The sequence below is a fragment of the Nannospalax galili genome, unplaced genomic scaffold, assembly GCF_000622305.1.
Source record: "Nannospalax galili isolate Female #2095 unplaced genomic scaffold, S.galili_v1.0 scaffold507, whole genome shotgun sequence".
Taxonomy (NCBI): domain Eukaryota; kingdom Metazoa; phylum Chordata; class Mammalia; order Rodentia; family Spalacidae; genus Nannospalax; species Nannospalax galili.
The window spans coordinates 901,064-914,223 of NW_008356261.1; the positions used below are offsets into that span (position 1 = coordinate 901,064).

Consider the following 13,160-nt stretch of genomic DNA (forward strand, 5'->3'; position numbering starts at 1 on the left):
CCAGCATCAACCAGTCGGGACCTGCCCGGCCCGGCCAGCCGTGGGCGGGGCTGTGCCCGGGGCGGGGTCGCGGGTGGGGCGTGTCCTCGCAGGCCCGGGGCCGCGCATTCCCTGCGCCCGGAGCCGCCGCCCCCGCAGCCGCCGCCCGGTTGGGATTCCGACGCTCGGTGGGTGAGTGCGCCACGCTGGGCCGCGGGGCGGGAAGCGGTGTCCCGGGGTCCGGGCGCCCCAGGGTCTCGACGCCCTGCTGCCGGCCTCGGGGGGTGGGACGCGGCGCAGGCCCCTTCCGGAAGGAGACTGGCGTCCGCGGCCTGGCGGGGAGAGCCGTGGAAGGGATACTTCGGTGCTCCGGGACAGGCCCGGCGGGCCCTTTCTTGCAGTAACCGGGAAGTCGCAGTCTGAGCACCCTGTCCGTTGTCCCCGGACGGCCGGTCCCCTCCCCTGCGACCTCAGGTCCGCCCCTTGGCACGGGGTGGGGGCTGTGACTTCATCTCGTTTGCGTCGGGGATTCCTCGCCCAGCCGGCTGCGGCCGAGTCCGGCGGCCCCTCGGTGGGCCTGGTGTGGCCGGGAGGAGGTTAGGAGCTGGTGTAGGGCGGCTGTGTCCAGCTCCAGGATCTATTTCTGGCGAGCCGTGGCGCCCACGCTGAGGATTCAGATTCAGCCTGCAATTCTGGGAAGAGGGGCCACGCAGCGGTTTGGCCTTGGTTGCTGGGTCTGCCTGGAAGCAGCTCACCCGCAGGGTCTAGCCGCCAGGCTCGTTCGGTGGCAGGGGGGTCTGTTTGTGTCGTGTCCCCCGCCCCGTGAGGCAATATTTGGACCCCAGCCCGGGGTGGAGGTCTGTGACTTCCCAGAGTGGAGTGCTTTCTTTCCCAGGCTGCAGTCAGGGCTGTTTGGTGGGGGAGGGACAGTGATGGGTCTGGAGGGTGGGGACCTGGAAGAGGCATTTGGTCCCTCCCAAGATCATGCTGGCCGGCAGTGTCCTGTGCCCCACCCTGGCCCAGTCGAAAATACCAGGCCTGGCCGTTCTGCCTCCCTCCTGACCTGGAGGTTCTGGAAGCCATTGTGACCCCTCTGCTTTGGCCACCGCAGGAGGAGTTACCCCACCTGCCTGGTGAGGCCACACCTGCAACTTGTGACTTCTTCCTGCCACAGAGGTGAGTGCTGGGGGAGAGCCAGAGAGGCAGGCAGCCAGCCGGTGAAAGTCCTGCCTGGAAATGTGGCCCGAGGTGCTCAACTAAGGTCTGCACCCCACAGTGCAGACACTAGTGTGCTCAAGGGCCTTGGGGAGGAGCATGGCCCCTTCTATGGGCACTGGGGTGTTCCCACCCCCGAGTCTGGAGGGGAGCTGGTTAGTATAGGCTCCACCTACTGGCACCTCTATTGTCCCTGCCATGTCTTGGGCGCAAGAGGCTGCTCACAGAGCCCTCACTAGTGGCCTGGCTGATGCTGGTCTAAGCCCCCTGCTCTGCCACATACTGGGATGGGTCTGAGTGGTAGGTTCCTGCCAGCCTGTGATACCGAACCCAGGGAATGCTGTGGGGGTGGCAGTTCACAGGAATGCACCCTGAAGGTCTGCTGGGGGGGCTTCTTCCTTCCCCACAGCTGCCAGCAGGGGTGAGTCAGCAGCTGATGGTTGGGGGTCCTCCATGACAGTCCCAGTATGGGCACCAGGGTGCCTGGCTATGGGGGTCAGAGCTTCTGATCTGCTGCCCAGGAAGTGACTCATGTCTGGTTCCTGGGGAGGCTCCTCTCAGCAGATGCCTGGCTCAGCCCAAACTGCTGCACGCATCTGGGCATTGCTGCATCCTCTCCTTGTCCCCCTGGTGTCCCGCCTTCTTCCTAGTGTGCTGTAGGCCATTGGACCCTTTCCCAGTGGCCTGGCTGATGCTGGTCTAAGCCCCCTGCTCTGCCACATACTGGGATGGGTCTGAGTGGTAGGTTCCTGCCAGCCTGTGATACCGAACCCAGGGAATGCTGTGGGGGTGGCAGTTCACAGGAATGCACCCTGAAGGTCTGCTGGGGGGGGCTTCTTCCTTCCCCACAGCTGCCAGCAGGGGTGAGTCAGCAGCTGATGGTTGGGGGTCCTCCATGACAGTCCCAGTATGGGCACCAGGGTGCCTGGCTATGGGGGTCAGAGCTTCTGATCTGCTGCCCAGGAAGTGACTCATGTCTGGTTCCTGGGGAGGCTCCTCTCAGCAGATGCCTGGCTCAGCCCAAACTGCTGCACGCATCTGGGCATTGCTGCATCCTCTCCTTGTCCCCCTGGTGTCCCGCCTTCTTCCTAGTGTGCTGTAGGCCATTGGACCCTTTCCCTACCTCCCCAGGCCCAGGATGGGGGAGTTCAATGAGAAGAAGGCAACCTGTGGCACCGTCTGCCTCAAGTACCTGCTGTTCACCTACAACTGCTGCTTCTGGGTGAGGAGGGTGCTGCCTCTCTGTCCTCTCTCATCTTGGAGGCCTGGCCTAGGGCTCCGCCCCAGCTCCCAGACCCAGACTAGATGTGGTGACCATTGTACTTCCTGCAGCTGGCTGGATTGGCTGTCATGGCAGTGGGCATTTGGACACTGGCCCTCAAGAGTGACTACATTAGTCTGCTGGCCTCAAGCACCTACCTGGCCACAGCCTACATCCTAGTGGTGGCTGGTGGTGTTGTCATGGTGACAGGTATCCTGGGCTGTTGTGCCACCTTCAAGGAGCGGCGGAACCTGCTACGCTTGGTCAGCAGGGCCTGGTGACACCCTGGGGGGGGGCAGGGGATGCTTGGCAGGGTGTCTGAGTAGCCTTCTGGGATTGGCTCTGGGGCCTTATTTGGGTGAATCACTGCAGGCTGTCCCTCTTGTGCTCACTGGAGTATCCCTCAGCTGGTGCAGCTGAGGGAGTATACCAACTTCCTGTGAGGCCAGGGAGCCAGGCAGCCCTTCCCTCCTTGCTGCTTGGAGCCCCCGGCTTGGCCCCTTGGGTGGGGGCTGGGCTTTGTGGTGCTTTGGCACTGGGAGCCCCCCTCACTGGGTCCCTGCCCCTCAGTACTTCATCTTGCTCCTCCTCATCTTCCTGCTGGAGATCATTGCTGGCATCCTGGCCTATGTCTATTACCAGCAGGTAAGGGCCTGGACAGATCGTGGGACATGCCCAGGATGGGTGTGCACATAGGAGGGTGGACCCCAGGGCTCACTTGGGGCTCATGGGGGCGGCAGCTAGTCATGGTATTTGGAGACACATTCACTGGGGTTGGGTGTCTGTCACTCCAGTCTGGTCTTGCTGTACCGGCTCCTCTGGCGACTCTCCCAGCCCTGCCTGTCACACTGAGCACAGCTCTGCCCTTCCACCCTGGGCCCTTTCTTGCATCCTGGACTCTCCAAGCCCCACCTTGGAGGTCTCAGACTTTGATCCCAACCCCAGCTGAACACAGAGCTCAAGGAGAATCTGAAGGACACCATGATCAAGAGATACCACCAGCCAGGCCAGGAGAGTGTGACCAGTGCTGTAGACAAGCTGCAGCAAGAGGTGGGTGTCTTGGGAGGGGTGTCTGTGTGACCCCTATCGCGTCTCACTGTAGCATGGTGGTGCGTGCTGGCAGGCTGCAGGGTTCATCCAGGTACCTCTTGTAGTTCCACTGCTGTGGTAGCAACAACTCGAAGGACTGGAAAGACAGTGAGTGGATCCGCTCTGGTGAGGCGAACAACCGTGTGGTCCCTGACAGCTGCTGCAAGACTGTGGTGCCTGGCTGTGGTAGACGGGACCACGCCTCTAACATCTACAAGGTGGAGGTAGGTGGGCGCCCAGAGGGGAGCTAGACTGGGTGGCTGGGTTTGGGGAGCTGGCAGTGTCCACTGAATACCCTGTACCCCATCAGGGTGGCTGCATCACCAAGCTGGAAACCTTCATCCAGGAGCATTTGCGGGTCATTGGGGCCGTGGGCATCGGCATTGCGTGCGTGCAGGTACAGGCACACGGGGATGACTCAGTGGGATCACTGGGATGGCTGGTGGCTCACAGCCCTGCTCATGGCCACTTGACCCCACACAGGTCTTTGGCATGATCTTCACCTGCTGCTTATACAGAAGCCTCAAACTGGAGCACTACTGACCACTGTGCCTGGCTGCCTGCTCCTACTGTGCTCCACCTGACTACTGAGTATTACTGAGTTAGACTGCTGACTGCCAGGGAGGTAGCCATCCTCATGCCCTGCCCCTGCCATCACTGACCCCTGGTGACCTCCCCCGGGGTAGCTTGAAGTGCCTTTCACTGCACACCAGAGTCCTGAGGCAGGGTCACAGGGAAGAGGGGGTTCATGTGCCTGTGTTGGGTCAGGCCTTGCTGGTAGAGTAGGGTTTAGATTTTGACAAAAGTGCCTCTTGCCCACAGGCTACCCCCTTGGGGTTGTAGCAAGTTGGGGAAGATCCTGGCTGCACTACCTGCACAGTGGCTAGACAGGTGGGAGGGGCCTTTCTGGGTAGGGCTGGTACAAGGACTGTCCTATAGAGATGGGTGCCGTCTATACCTGCTGCTGGGTACCATTGGAACTACTTGCTCCTACCAACTGGGGTTGCCCCATCCTGCAACCCACACCTTGTCCCCTCCCCACAGGCCTCTCTTGCTCCTAATAACCTCAGCCCAGCCTCTTCTTACTACTGTTAACACTATACACATGTTCCTGTACACTGTTGGAACATCCCTGTGTAGGGATAACCATTTTTATCTACTGCTGTATCCAGTGCCCACAACTGTTCCTGCCATGTAACAGGTGCTCAATAAATATGTAAAAAGTTGGGTCAGCTTGCTGATAGTCTAGAATAGCTGGACCACTCACAGAAGTCAAGGACCAGGATGCCCAATGGCAGGGACAAATAGGCTCACCTCTGGTAGCTGGCTGAGGCTCAGTGTGGTTTGGGACCTCCAATAGTTCCCATAGACTTTTCTAGCCACTAGAGGGCAGGGCATATGAAGTGGGGACTGGGTCTAGCTAGGTGAGAGGCTGCTTCTGTTCATAAAGTCTGTAGGCCATGCTAGGGTGGGAGGGCAGGAGAGGCACCAGGACCTGACAAGTGTGGAGCTGCAACCTGGTGGTGGCATGCCCCTTGGCTTTTGGGGCTGACCCAGCTCCTGCTCCTCAGGCTTAGCATTGCTGAGGCCTCAGCAATCCTGAGAAGTTACCCAAAGAGCTGCTTTGCTGTCCCCTACAGTACCGCACTCTGGTGCCAGCTGAAGGGGTAGGGCACTAGGGTCCCCTAGACTCAGCCCAAGGCAAAGCCTCACCACACTTTAAAACCTCAAGGGGATAGACAGACTCAAAAGGGTCCCTGGGGACTTAAACACCTAGGTGCTAGGCTCCTCCTCTAGGAACTGGGTTAAGGGGTGGGGATGCCCTGCTCCTGAGCTTAGGAGGGTTCTGGGAGCAAGACCCTCAGGCTTGGGCAGCAGATGGGCTTATAGCTGACTGTTCTTCAGCCCAGAAAATCTTGTTTGGATTCTGGAAAATAGCATAGCTTCCCCCAGCCCCCAACACTCTCAGCATCCCAATCAAACATCGTCCCTAGGCTTGGGCCCTGCCCTGTGTATGAGGTGGTAGTCACATCCACCCTGAAAACACTGGCAGGAAGAAGGGCCTTATTGTGGGGCTACCTTGTGGATCAGACTGGTCAAGGCCATCAAACTAAGTGGTCTATCTTCCACAAGCTGTCTAAAAGAGTACAGGGTTGGGCTGAGCTCTTGCCTCTGAAATCCTGGTGGAGGGCAGGGATTAGGGAAACAAACAAGGGCTCCCCACTACATGATCAGACTCCAGGACAGGTGGGGTGGGGGCTAGGCCAGGTGGCCTGGGCAGAGCACAGATATGGATGTACAAAGCCAGGCCTCTTGGTTCTGCAAAGATCTTTACTAGACAGTTCCTTCCAGGGTGGGACAACTCAGCCACAGGTCTGCAGCCAGGCACTGCACTGGCCTCCTGGATACCTCAGCTTGAACTCAGCATGCCACAAGACTGCCCATGGCCAGCAGAACAGGAGGGTGGGCTCCAGGAGTCACTTCTCCAGGGGCGCATAGTTGAGCAGCTTTTCAATCAGGTCCACATGTGCTAGCAGCATGCGGCGACAGCAATAGCGCTTCAGTCCCAGAGCATCCAGGGCATCCCTGCGTGGAGGAGAGCGCACTGAGGCTGCTGTGGTTTCTACGATCTGCAAAGGCCTGGAGCCACCTCTAACTGGCTGCTTGGTACTGCTGCATACCGGTTAGACCTACCAGCAGCAGGATCCCAGGGTGATGGCCTGGAAATTTCTAAAATATACACCCAGGTGAGCTCTTCCCCATCTGTAAGACCTGGGACCCCAGGTTACACCTATCCCATGTACATGCCCACCTTCCAACCTTTATCCTTCCTTCACACCCACCTTCTGTACATCCCTGCTGTTGGCTCTTGTACCCAGGGCTGGGGAAGTTTTTCTCACTTCCAAAGTTATTTGGGGATGCTCAGGAGACCCAACACCACATCAAGGTGCTGATTACCAGGCCCCGTGTTCAGGAGAGTTTGCTTCTACAGGGAGTGGTTTCTTCCTCTTCCCAAATCAATTAGGTGTTGTGTATGTGTGTGTGTTTGTAGACAGGGCCTTACTGTAGATCCCTGGCTGGCCTGGAACTCCCTGTGTAGACAGACTCACAGAGATCCACCTGCTTCTGCCTCCGGAGTAGTACTGGGATTAAAGGCATGTGCCGCCACAATAGTCCAAACCAATTAGGCTTGACTTCTGGACCTAGTCAGCTTGAGAGACTCCTGCCCAAGTATTTAAAGTGAACCCCTTGGTGTTGACATGGTGGCTGGAGGGAGGGTGCTCAGACGTTCCCAAGATGCCACAGTGGCTTGATGCCCACCGTCCCACCTCTTCTCAGACCCAAGGCTTTAAAGTCCTTGGGGGGGGGGTCCTTTAATCCCAGCAATGCCTTTAATCCCAGCACTTGGGAGGAGACATAGGCAGGCAGAGCTCTGTCTGAGTTCAGGGCCAGCCTGATCTACATAGTGAGTTCCAGGCCAGCTGGGGCTGCAAAAAGACACCCCCCCCCAAAATAAATAATAAATACAAAAATAAAGTCCTACGTGTGTGCTTTGCTGCAAAAAGACACCCCCCCCAAAATAAATAATAAATACAAAAATAAAGTCCTACGTGTGTGCTTCCCAGTCTCCCTGGAGATCCTCCACCTTAGCCCAGCCCTACAACGTCTGCGGACCCCCACTGATCCTCCACCCTCAAGCAGTCCACATATTCCCCAGCCCAGGACACCCCAGTCTTGAGGCCTAGAAATCCTGGCTCATGAGTCGTCCCAGACCTGACCTCCCTACTCACTACTCCACAATCTCAGCACAGTCTTCCCGCCTCTCCCACCCCGGTGTTTTGCTCCTCGACCCCCTCCACCACACCACAGCACCCCGACCCGAGCCCCTTTTGGTTCAGGACCTCAGTCCTGCCTTCTCAGCTCGCCCTCGCCGCAGCCCGCCCACCCTAGCCCCTCGGACCCTTTGCTCCAGGACCCCAGCTCGGGCCCCGCTACAACTCTCCCACCCCTCCTCGACTACTCGACCTTAGCCGGGCCTTCCGGGCCCCCGCCCTGCTCCACAGCAGACGTTCCCCCCGCGCCCCGGCTCCGTCCCAGGCCTGCACCCTTCCCCGCAGGCCCGGCCCCTCACCCCTCGGTGTACTCGGCCTGCAGCAGCCCCAGGTAGGCTTCCCACTTGTTGCCGACGATCTTGCCGCACGTGAAGCAGCGGACCGGGATGATCATGGCGGCGTCTGGCGCGCGGACTCCCGCAGCAGCTCTTTAAGCCCCGCCCTGGGAGCGCCCACGGCGCGGGGTCCGAGCTCCGCCCCCCGCCCCGCCCCACCCCTCCTCGCGCTCCGCCCCGAACCCGCCCGCGTGAGGACCCCGCCGGGACGGTGCTCTCCGCGCGCACCCACGCGGGGCTCCTGGGGATCACGCGCCGGCGGCAGTACCGGGGCGCCCCCGCCCGCCACGGTGGTACCTCCCGGGCTACGGCGTCCCAGCGCGGCCGAAAGGTCTCCGGTTGCGCCGGTTCGCGTTTCTCGTGGAGCCTTGATTGATAGCTGCAGAGCCGAGGTAGGCAGCGCCCGCAGGTACAGCGGGGTGGCGGGAGAGGGTCCCGACTGCGGCGGGAAGGGGGACTCGAACCCGGGAAGCGCAACTCGGGGCGAGAAGCGTCAACAAGTGGTGACGGCGGGGCCGTGGGTGCGGGCTGCCTGGGGGTGTGCGGCCGTCGAGGGGCCCGTCCTGGAGCCCTTCCCCGCGGAGCCCGAACCCCGGTCCTGGAGCCTTTCCCCGCAGTGCGCGGACGCCCGGCCGCGGGGTTTGGGACATGCACTTCCGCCGTGTCCAGGACGCGGGTCCCGACGGCGGCCCGGTGCGCACGGCGCCCGCCCCCTTCCCAGGTGGGGAGGGCTCCCAGCGCCCGAAGGCGAGCTGGACCTGAAGGTACACGCTGACATCTGGGAGGAGCAGGCGGGTCTGGGAGGCGTGGTGGATACCACCCTGTGAGCCGATCCTTTACCCCCTTCTTTGGAGGCTGTGCCTGCGGGACCGCTGGAGGCCACGGGCGATGACCTGGGGACGTCAGGGGGGACGGGGCGCTGGTGGGGTAACCCTGGCCGCCACACCTTCTTGCTGCGCCCGGGCTACCCTGGGGAGGGATGGGGCAGCCTGCTGTAAGAAGTTGGGGAGGCTCCAAAGAGCATAGGGTCTAGTTGGAGCGAAGCCTCTGGGGGCAAACATCAGCCAAATGCCCCTGGGGGCAAACGCTAGATTCTGGTCTTAAAGGGGAGGCCAAGAAGGGTCTCTGGGGTCTTGAGTGGGGCTGGCCCAAAGCCACTGCCCACTTGTGCCCTTCCCCCTCACTGCTGTCATCCTGGACAGTCTCCCCACAGCATTTGCCATCCCCCATGAAGCCACGTGTGGAGCCACGAGCCAGGCTACTTCCCGGTCCTGTCCCCTCCCCCTAACATCCTGCCCGGGCCTGAGGGGCAGCAGGGGCCTGTGAGTTACTGTGGCCTGAGGCCAGACCCAGGCTCAGCTTCCCAGACTTCGGATGGCCAGAGGTGAGAGAGGCAAACGAGTGCGATGGGGGATTATCTGTAGAGTGGGTCCTAGGGATGGGGTGGGGGCCAGGCTTCTTGGAGGAGAGGCCCAGATAGGTCCTGGTCCTGCCCCTGCCCCTGGAAGACTTGTTTACTTAGGGAGAACTGGGGAGTGAAGCCTGTGCCAAGTTGACATTCCTGGAATTCCGTGGGGTGTGTGTGTGTGTGTGTGTGTGTGTGTGTGTGTGTGTGTACATACACACTAACTGGCAGCAGAGGAGTGGGGACAGGGGACAGGCATTTGTGTGCACAAGCCCACTAGCTTTCCAGTGCCTTTGGGGGAGTGGCCACACTCTCTCCTCTCCCAGGTCCTGCTCTAGCTCCCTGGAGTCTAACAGCTCAGGCCCGTTCACTCCCTCCTCAGCCTTTGCTCCTTTCAGGAGTGTGGGGAGTAGGAGGTAGCTGAGTGCTGAGTTAGTTTTGTCCAGAGCCCTGACCAGCCTCTCAGGATTCCCCCCTCCCCTACCTTTCCCTAATTAGTGTGGGGTCTCCATGTGGAGGTCAGATACTGTGATGGGGACTGACTGCCCCTCCTGAGGAAGGCTAGTGATAGTGCCAGGGGTACTGGATTTATGAAAAAGAGGTGGAGGGCACAGCAAGGGAGATGTGCGCACATGCAGTTTCTAACCTACTTGCCACAGTTCCTGCCAGAAGAGGGGTCACTTCAGGGCAAGGGACAAGGGGAAACCCGTGATTGAAGATTTAACAGCCCAGTCCCTCCCTTCCATGGGTGTTGCCCTGGAAACAGCCAGCCACAGAAGGGTGCTGGGCAGTGGGGTGGAGCACTGGGCAGGGATTCAGCTGACCTTGTCCCCTGGACTTGGATCACAGCCTTAGATTCTCCATCTGTAAAGCTCTGGTGGCATCAGAAGCCTTCATGGAGAGGGTCCCAATTCTCCCACCATAATGCTGGCCATGGGCTGTGGTGGGGGTGGCAACGATGGCAACCCCTAGGAACCCTGGCCTTGTGCTCTCTGGCTTGTTCATGTGGTGCCTTTTACCCCTAGGTTATGCTGCAGCATTTGGCATGTGAATGCGGACATGCGTACTCCTACACCTCACTGTGCACACTCAACTCCAGGCTGTAGCTGTTACACACACACTAATACATCCAGTGCGTGCTGAGTAGCCTCCTCTGACTGAGACGGAAGTGATTCTAACCCAGGGACCCTTTGGGCATATTGGGGCTGGGCTACTTGGGGCCCATATCTGAGCCATCCTAGCTGCCTGGGGGTGCCCAGCATGCTGGGGGTGGGAGAGAAATACCTGAGGGGACAGGGCCAGGAAGTGGAGGGAAGATTCTGAGCTTGGGGTGGTCAGAAGGCCCAGGAGGAAAGACTGGGATCCTTTTGGTGGCTTCACCCCGGGAGCCGTACCCCCATCCCTGGCTCTGTCCCTGAAGTGGTGGGAGGCTAGATGTGTCTTCAGCCTCCATGGGCTCCCATTAGGCTCTCAATCCCTGCCTCTCAGTGGGGGGTGGGAGCTCACCAGGGCCAGGAATTTTCGATGCTTCTATCCAGGGTAGGGGTCTAGGGCAGGCACTGGGGGCCCTGCAGGGGCTGAAGCCACAGCAGGAAGCAGGACACCACAGCCTGTTTGTGTTGGCACAGCCCTCCCTGCCTCCTTGAAGCAGCCTTGGAGCCTCTCAGCCCAGAGCCAGGGTGGGTGGTGCTGCTCTGCTCTCCCTAGCTGGACTAGCTGAGCTGTGAGTGGTTACTTAGGTGTCTGAACACTCTCTCGGGACTGACTTCTGCTGCCACCCCATTGAGGGGCCTGTTCTGGCAACTGTCTACCCCAGGCAGCTGCAGGCAAACTCTTTCTTTTTTTCAATTTATTATTTTTTTATTTTATTTATTTATCTTTTTTTTTTTTTTTTGGTTTTTTTTGGACAGGATCTCCCTAGCCCCAGCTGGCCTCAAACTTGCTGGGTAGACCAGCCTGACCTGGAACTCACTGAGATCTGCCTGCCTCAGCCTCCCAAGTGCTGGGATTAAAGGCCTGTGCTACCATGCCTGCTATTTATTATTTCTATTTTATGTGTATGAGTATATTGCCTGCATGCATGTAAGTGCACCTGTGTCATGCAATGCCCATGAAGGTCAGAAGAGGGTGTCAAATCCCCTGGAACTGGAATTACAGATTTTTGTTAGCTGCCACGTGGGTACTGTGAATTAAACCCCGGTACTCTGCAAGAGCTGCCAGTGCTCTTAACCACTGAGCCATCTCTCTAGTCCCCTATGGTCAAACTCTTATCTACAGTTTGGGGAAGTCCGTTTTTGAGTGGGAACCTGGTCTGGCCAGGTGTATGTCCTTGGTTTCCTTGAGGCCCATCCCCCAGGGCTTCCTGTCAGCACCCACTCACAAGGGTGGTCTTGTTTGGGGTCCCCAATGGCAAATGGTCCATATGTTCATAGCACTGTGGTTGGGCACTGGGCCAGGGTGTTAAGGAAGGCTCAGATGCAGTGACCTTGCTTTGGCCCCTCACTGTTATTTGTCACTCTGGTGAATTCTGGACCTGGAAATGAAAGTGGACTTAGTCCTCCATGACTGCTCTGGAGTCTGCTAGATTTGGGTCCTTCTTGATAGGTCTTATAGGCAGAGCCTTCAAGATGGGAAAGGGGCACAGAGTTCAGGGGACAGAGACCTGAATGCTGGGCTCAGTGTGGAAACCAGTCTGGCTCCAAGAAGTTTGGGCACTTCTCAGGGAGCCCTTCCAATCACCTCCCGGTCTCAACACCCCCCCCAAGGGGGGGGTGAAGAGAACTGGGCCTCAGTATGGCTGCTCCTGTGCTCCCCTGAGTAAATCCCTCAGCCCGGTTTTAATTCTTGGTTCCCCCAAGGTCCCAGCTGCTGCCCCCAGAGGTGACCAGGTGGACATCAGGCTTACTTATGTACTACTTGGGGATTCAGGGGGATGGCTGTCTCTGACTCGGCTGCAGGGACACCTCCAGAGAGCTGATCTAATGGGTTGATGTCCGTATGGGTGGTTTGGTAGGAGTGGTCTGGCTTCTCTGGTCAACCCTGGGCCCTGTGGCTCCTCTTTCCACCTGTGTCCAGACACATACATACCTGTTTACATTCATGATACCACTGTAGGTACCCTGTCCCCAGCCCTGAGTGTGCAGCTGCCGCAGTCCGGCCAGGGGCAATGGGATCACTAGGACCTTTTCGGGTCATCTGCTGTCAGCTGCTCTCTAGGCAGAGCCTGAAGGCTGTGGTCTCTGCTGCTCTCTAGGCAGAGCCTGAAGGCTGTGGTCTCTGCTGGGATGCAGATCCAGCTCTGTCCCTTTCCTGGGGTCAGAAAAGGGGAGAAGACAGAGTAGGGGGTCATGGGAAGCTCCAGGCCGAGTAGGCACTTCCTGCACTCTGGGGGCTCCCCTGTGCTCACATCTAAGGACTGGAACCCTGGGCCTGAAATACTGGGAATTGGGGTTGCAGTTCCGCACAGTGTCCTCCGGGGGGCAGCAGCAGGCTGGTGCGCTGAGCCTAGGCTGGGAGCTGCAGATCCTGGGAGGCATCAGGGGTTCCCACTTAGCTGCAGCCCCATTGCAGTCCGTGTCCTTAAGAGCTAGTCAGCTCTGTGCATGGACACCCCTCCTTTCCCTCCTCTCTTCCTCTCCCTGCCTCCTCTGCTGCCTCCCTCAGGGGCCTTTGAGCAAACCTTTTCCCCATTCCGCAGCTTCCAGGCCTGCTGCATGGGGTGGACACCACCATTGGGACCACCATGACTGGGATGGTCGCCACTGCCTGGAGCTAGCTGGCAGGGCAGATCCATGGCTCCCCCTGTCCTCTGGGTGGCAGATTAGATGAAGTCATGGCCATATGTTAGTGTTTGGTCCACACCTTGGGGCCCATTTATTTATTTATATTTAATTTATTTATTTATTTATTTATTTGAGACAGGTCTCCCTCAGGGTCTCCTTGTAGCCCCAGCTGACTATGTAGATCAGGCTGGCCTCAAACTCACAGAGATCCACCTGCCTCTGCCTTCTGAGTGCTGGGATTAAAGGCGTGTACCACCACAC

At 59.0% G+C, this 13,160-nt stretch overlaps 3 protein-coding genes across 13 annotated transcripts in view; 2 read left to right on the forward strand and 1 right to left on the reverse strand.

Annotated features, from left to right (window-relative positions):
- Nucleotides 1-75: 75 nt before the first annotated feature.
- On the forward strand, nt 76-4,632 carry Cd151 (CD151 molecule (Raph blood group)). 8 transcript variants are annotated; one of them, XM_008854419.3, is made up of 9 exons: nt 76-171; nt 1,091-1,155; nt 2,326-2,416; nt 2,527-2,718; nt 3,026-3,100; nt 3,401-3,505; nt 3,610-3,768; nt 3,855-3,941; nt 4,028-4,632. In XM_008854419.3, the coding sequence occupies exons 3-9, from the start codon at nt 2,333-2,335 to the stop codon at nt 4,085-4,087; spliced, it is 762 nt and encodes a 253-aa protein (XP_008852641.1). In that variant the 5' UTR covers nt 76-171; nt 1,091-1,155; nt 2,326-2,332; the 3' UTR covers nt 4,088-4,632. The 8 variants fall into 8 exon arrangements, with proteins under 8 accessions (XP_008852641.1, XP_008852645.1, XP_008852646.1 ...); XM_008854423.3 differs by having other exon boundaries at nt 78-167; XM_008854424.3 differs by having other exon boundaries at nt 101-171; nt 2,287-2,416.
- Nucleotides 4,633-5,855: 1,223 nt separating this feature from the next.
- Polr2l (RNA polymerase II subunit L) lies at nt 5,856-7,833 on the reverse strand. Its single transcript, XM_008854425.3, has 2 exons — nt 7,677-7,833; nt 5,856-6,130 (listed from the first exon to the last, which is right to left on the reverse strand). Exons 1-2 carry the CDS (start codon nt 7,769-7,771, stop codon nt 6,022-6,024), a joined length of 204 nt encoding a protein of 67 aa, XP_008852647.1. The 5' UTR covers nt 7,772-7,833; the 3' UTR covers nt 5,856-6,021.
- Nucleotides 7,834-7,915: 82 nt separating this feature from the next.
- The window catches only part of Tspan4 (tetraspanin 4), a 23,785-nt gene continuing 18,540 nt past the window's right edge, over nt 7,916-13,160 (forward strand). Inside the window, exons 1-2 of one of the 4 annotated variants that reach the window (XM_029556799.1) lie at nt 7,916-8,104; nt 8,915-9,096. In XM_029556799.1, coding sequence (XP_029412659.1) covers nt 9,087-9,096 — 10 coding nt within the window. In that variant the 5' untranslated portion in view covers nt 7,916-8,104; nt 8,915-9,086. Of the gene's footprint in view, nt 8,105-8,452; nt 8,477-8,914; nt 9,097-13,160 lie in introns of those variants that run through there. The other 3 variants (XM_008854428.3, XM_029556798.1, XM_008854427.3) reach the window with 3 other exon arrangements.

What these genes read in the sequence shown, in the direction of transcription:
- Polr2l (XM_008854425.3), bottom strand. Translation starts at nt 7,771, where the DNA reads ATGATCATCCCGGTCCGCTGCTTCACGTGCGGCAAGATCGTCGGCAAC. An exon ending in CAGGCCGAGTACACCGAGGG is followed by an intron (nt 6,131 to 7,676) that starts GTGAGGGGCCGG and finishes TCCTCCACGCAG; the next exon opens with GGATGCCCTGGATGCTCTGG.
- Cd151 (XM_008854419.3), top strand. Translation starts at nt 2,333, where the DNA reads ATGGGGGAGTTCAATGAGAAGAAGGCAACCTGTGGCACCGTCTGCCTC. An exon ending in TAGACAAGCTGCAGCAAGAG is followed by an intron (nt 3,506 to 3,609) that starts GTGGGTGTCTTG and finishes TACCTCTTGTAG; the next exon opens with TTCCACTGCTGTGGTAGCAA. An exon ending in TCGGCATTGCGTGCGTGCAG is followed by an intron (nt 3,942 to 4,027) that starts GTACAGGCACAC and finishes GACCCCACACAG; the next exon opens with GTCTTTGGCATGATCTTCAC.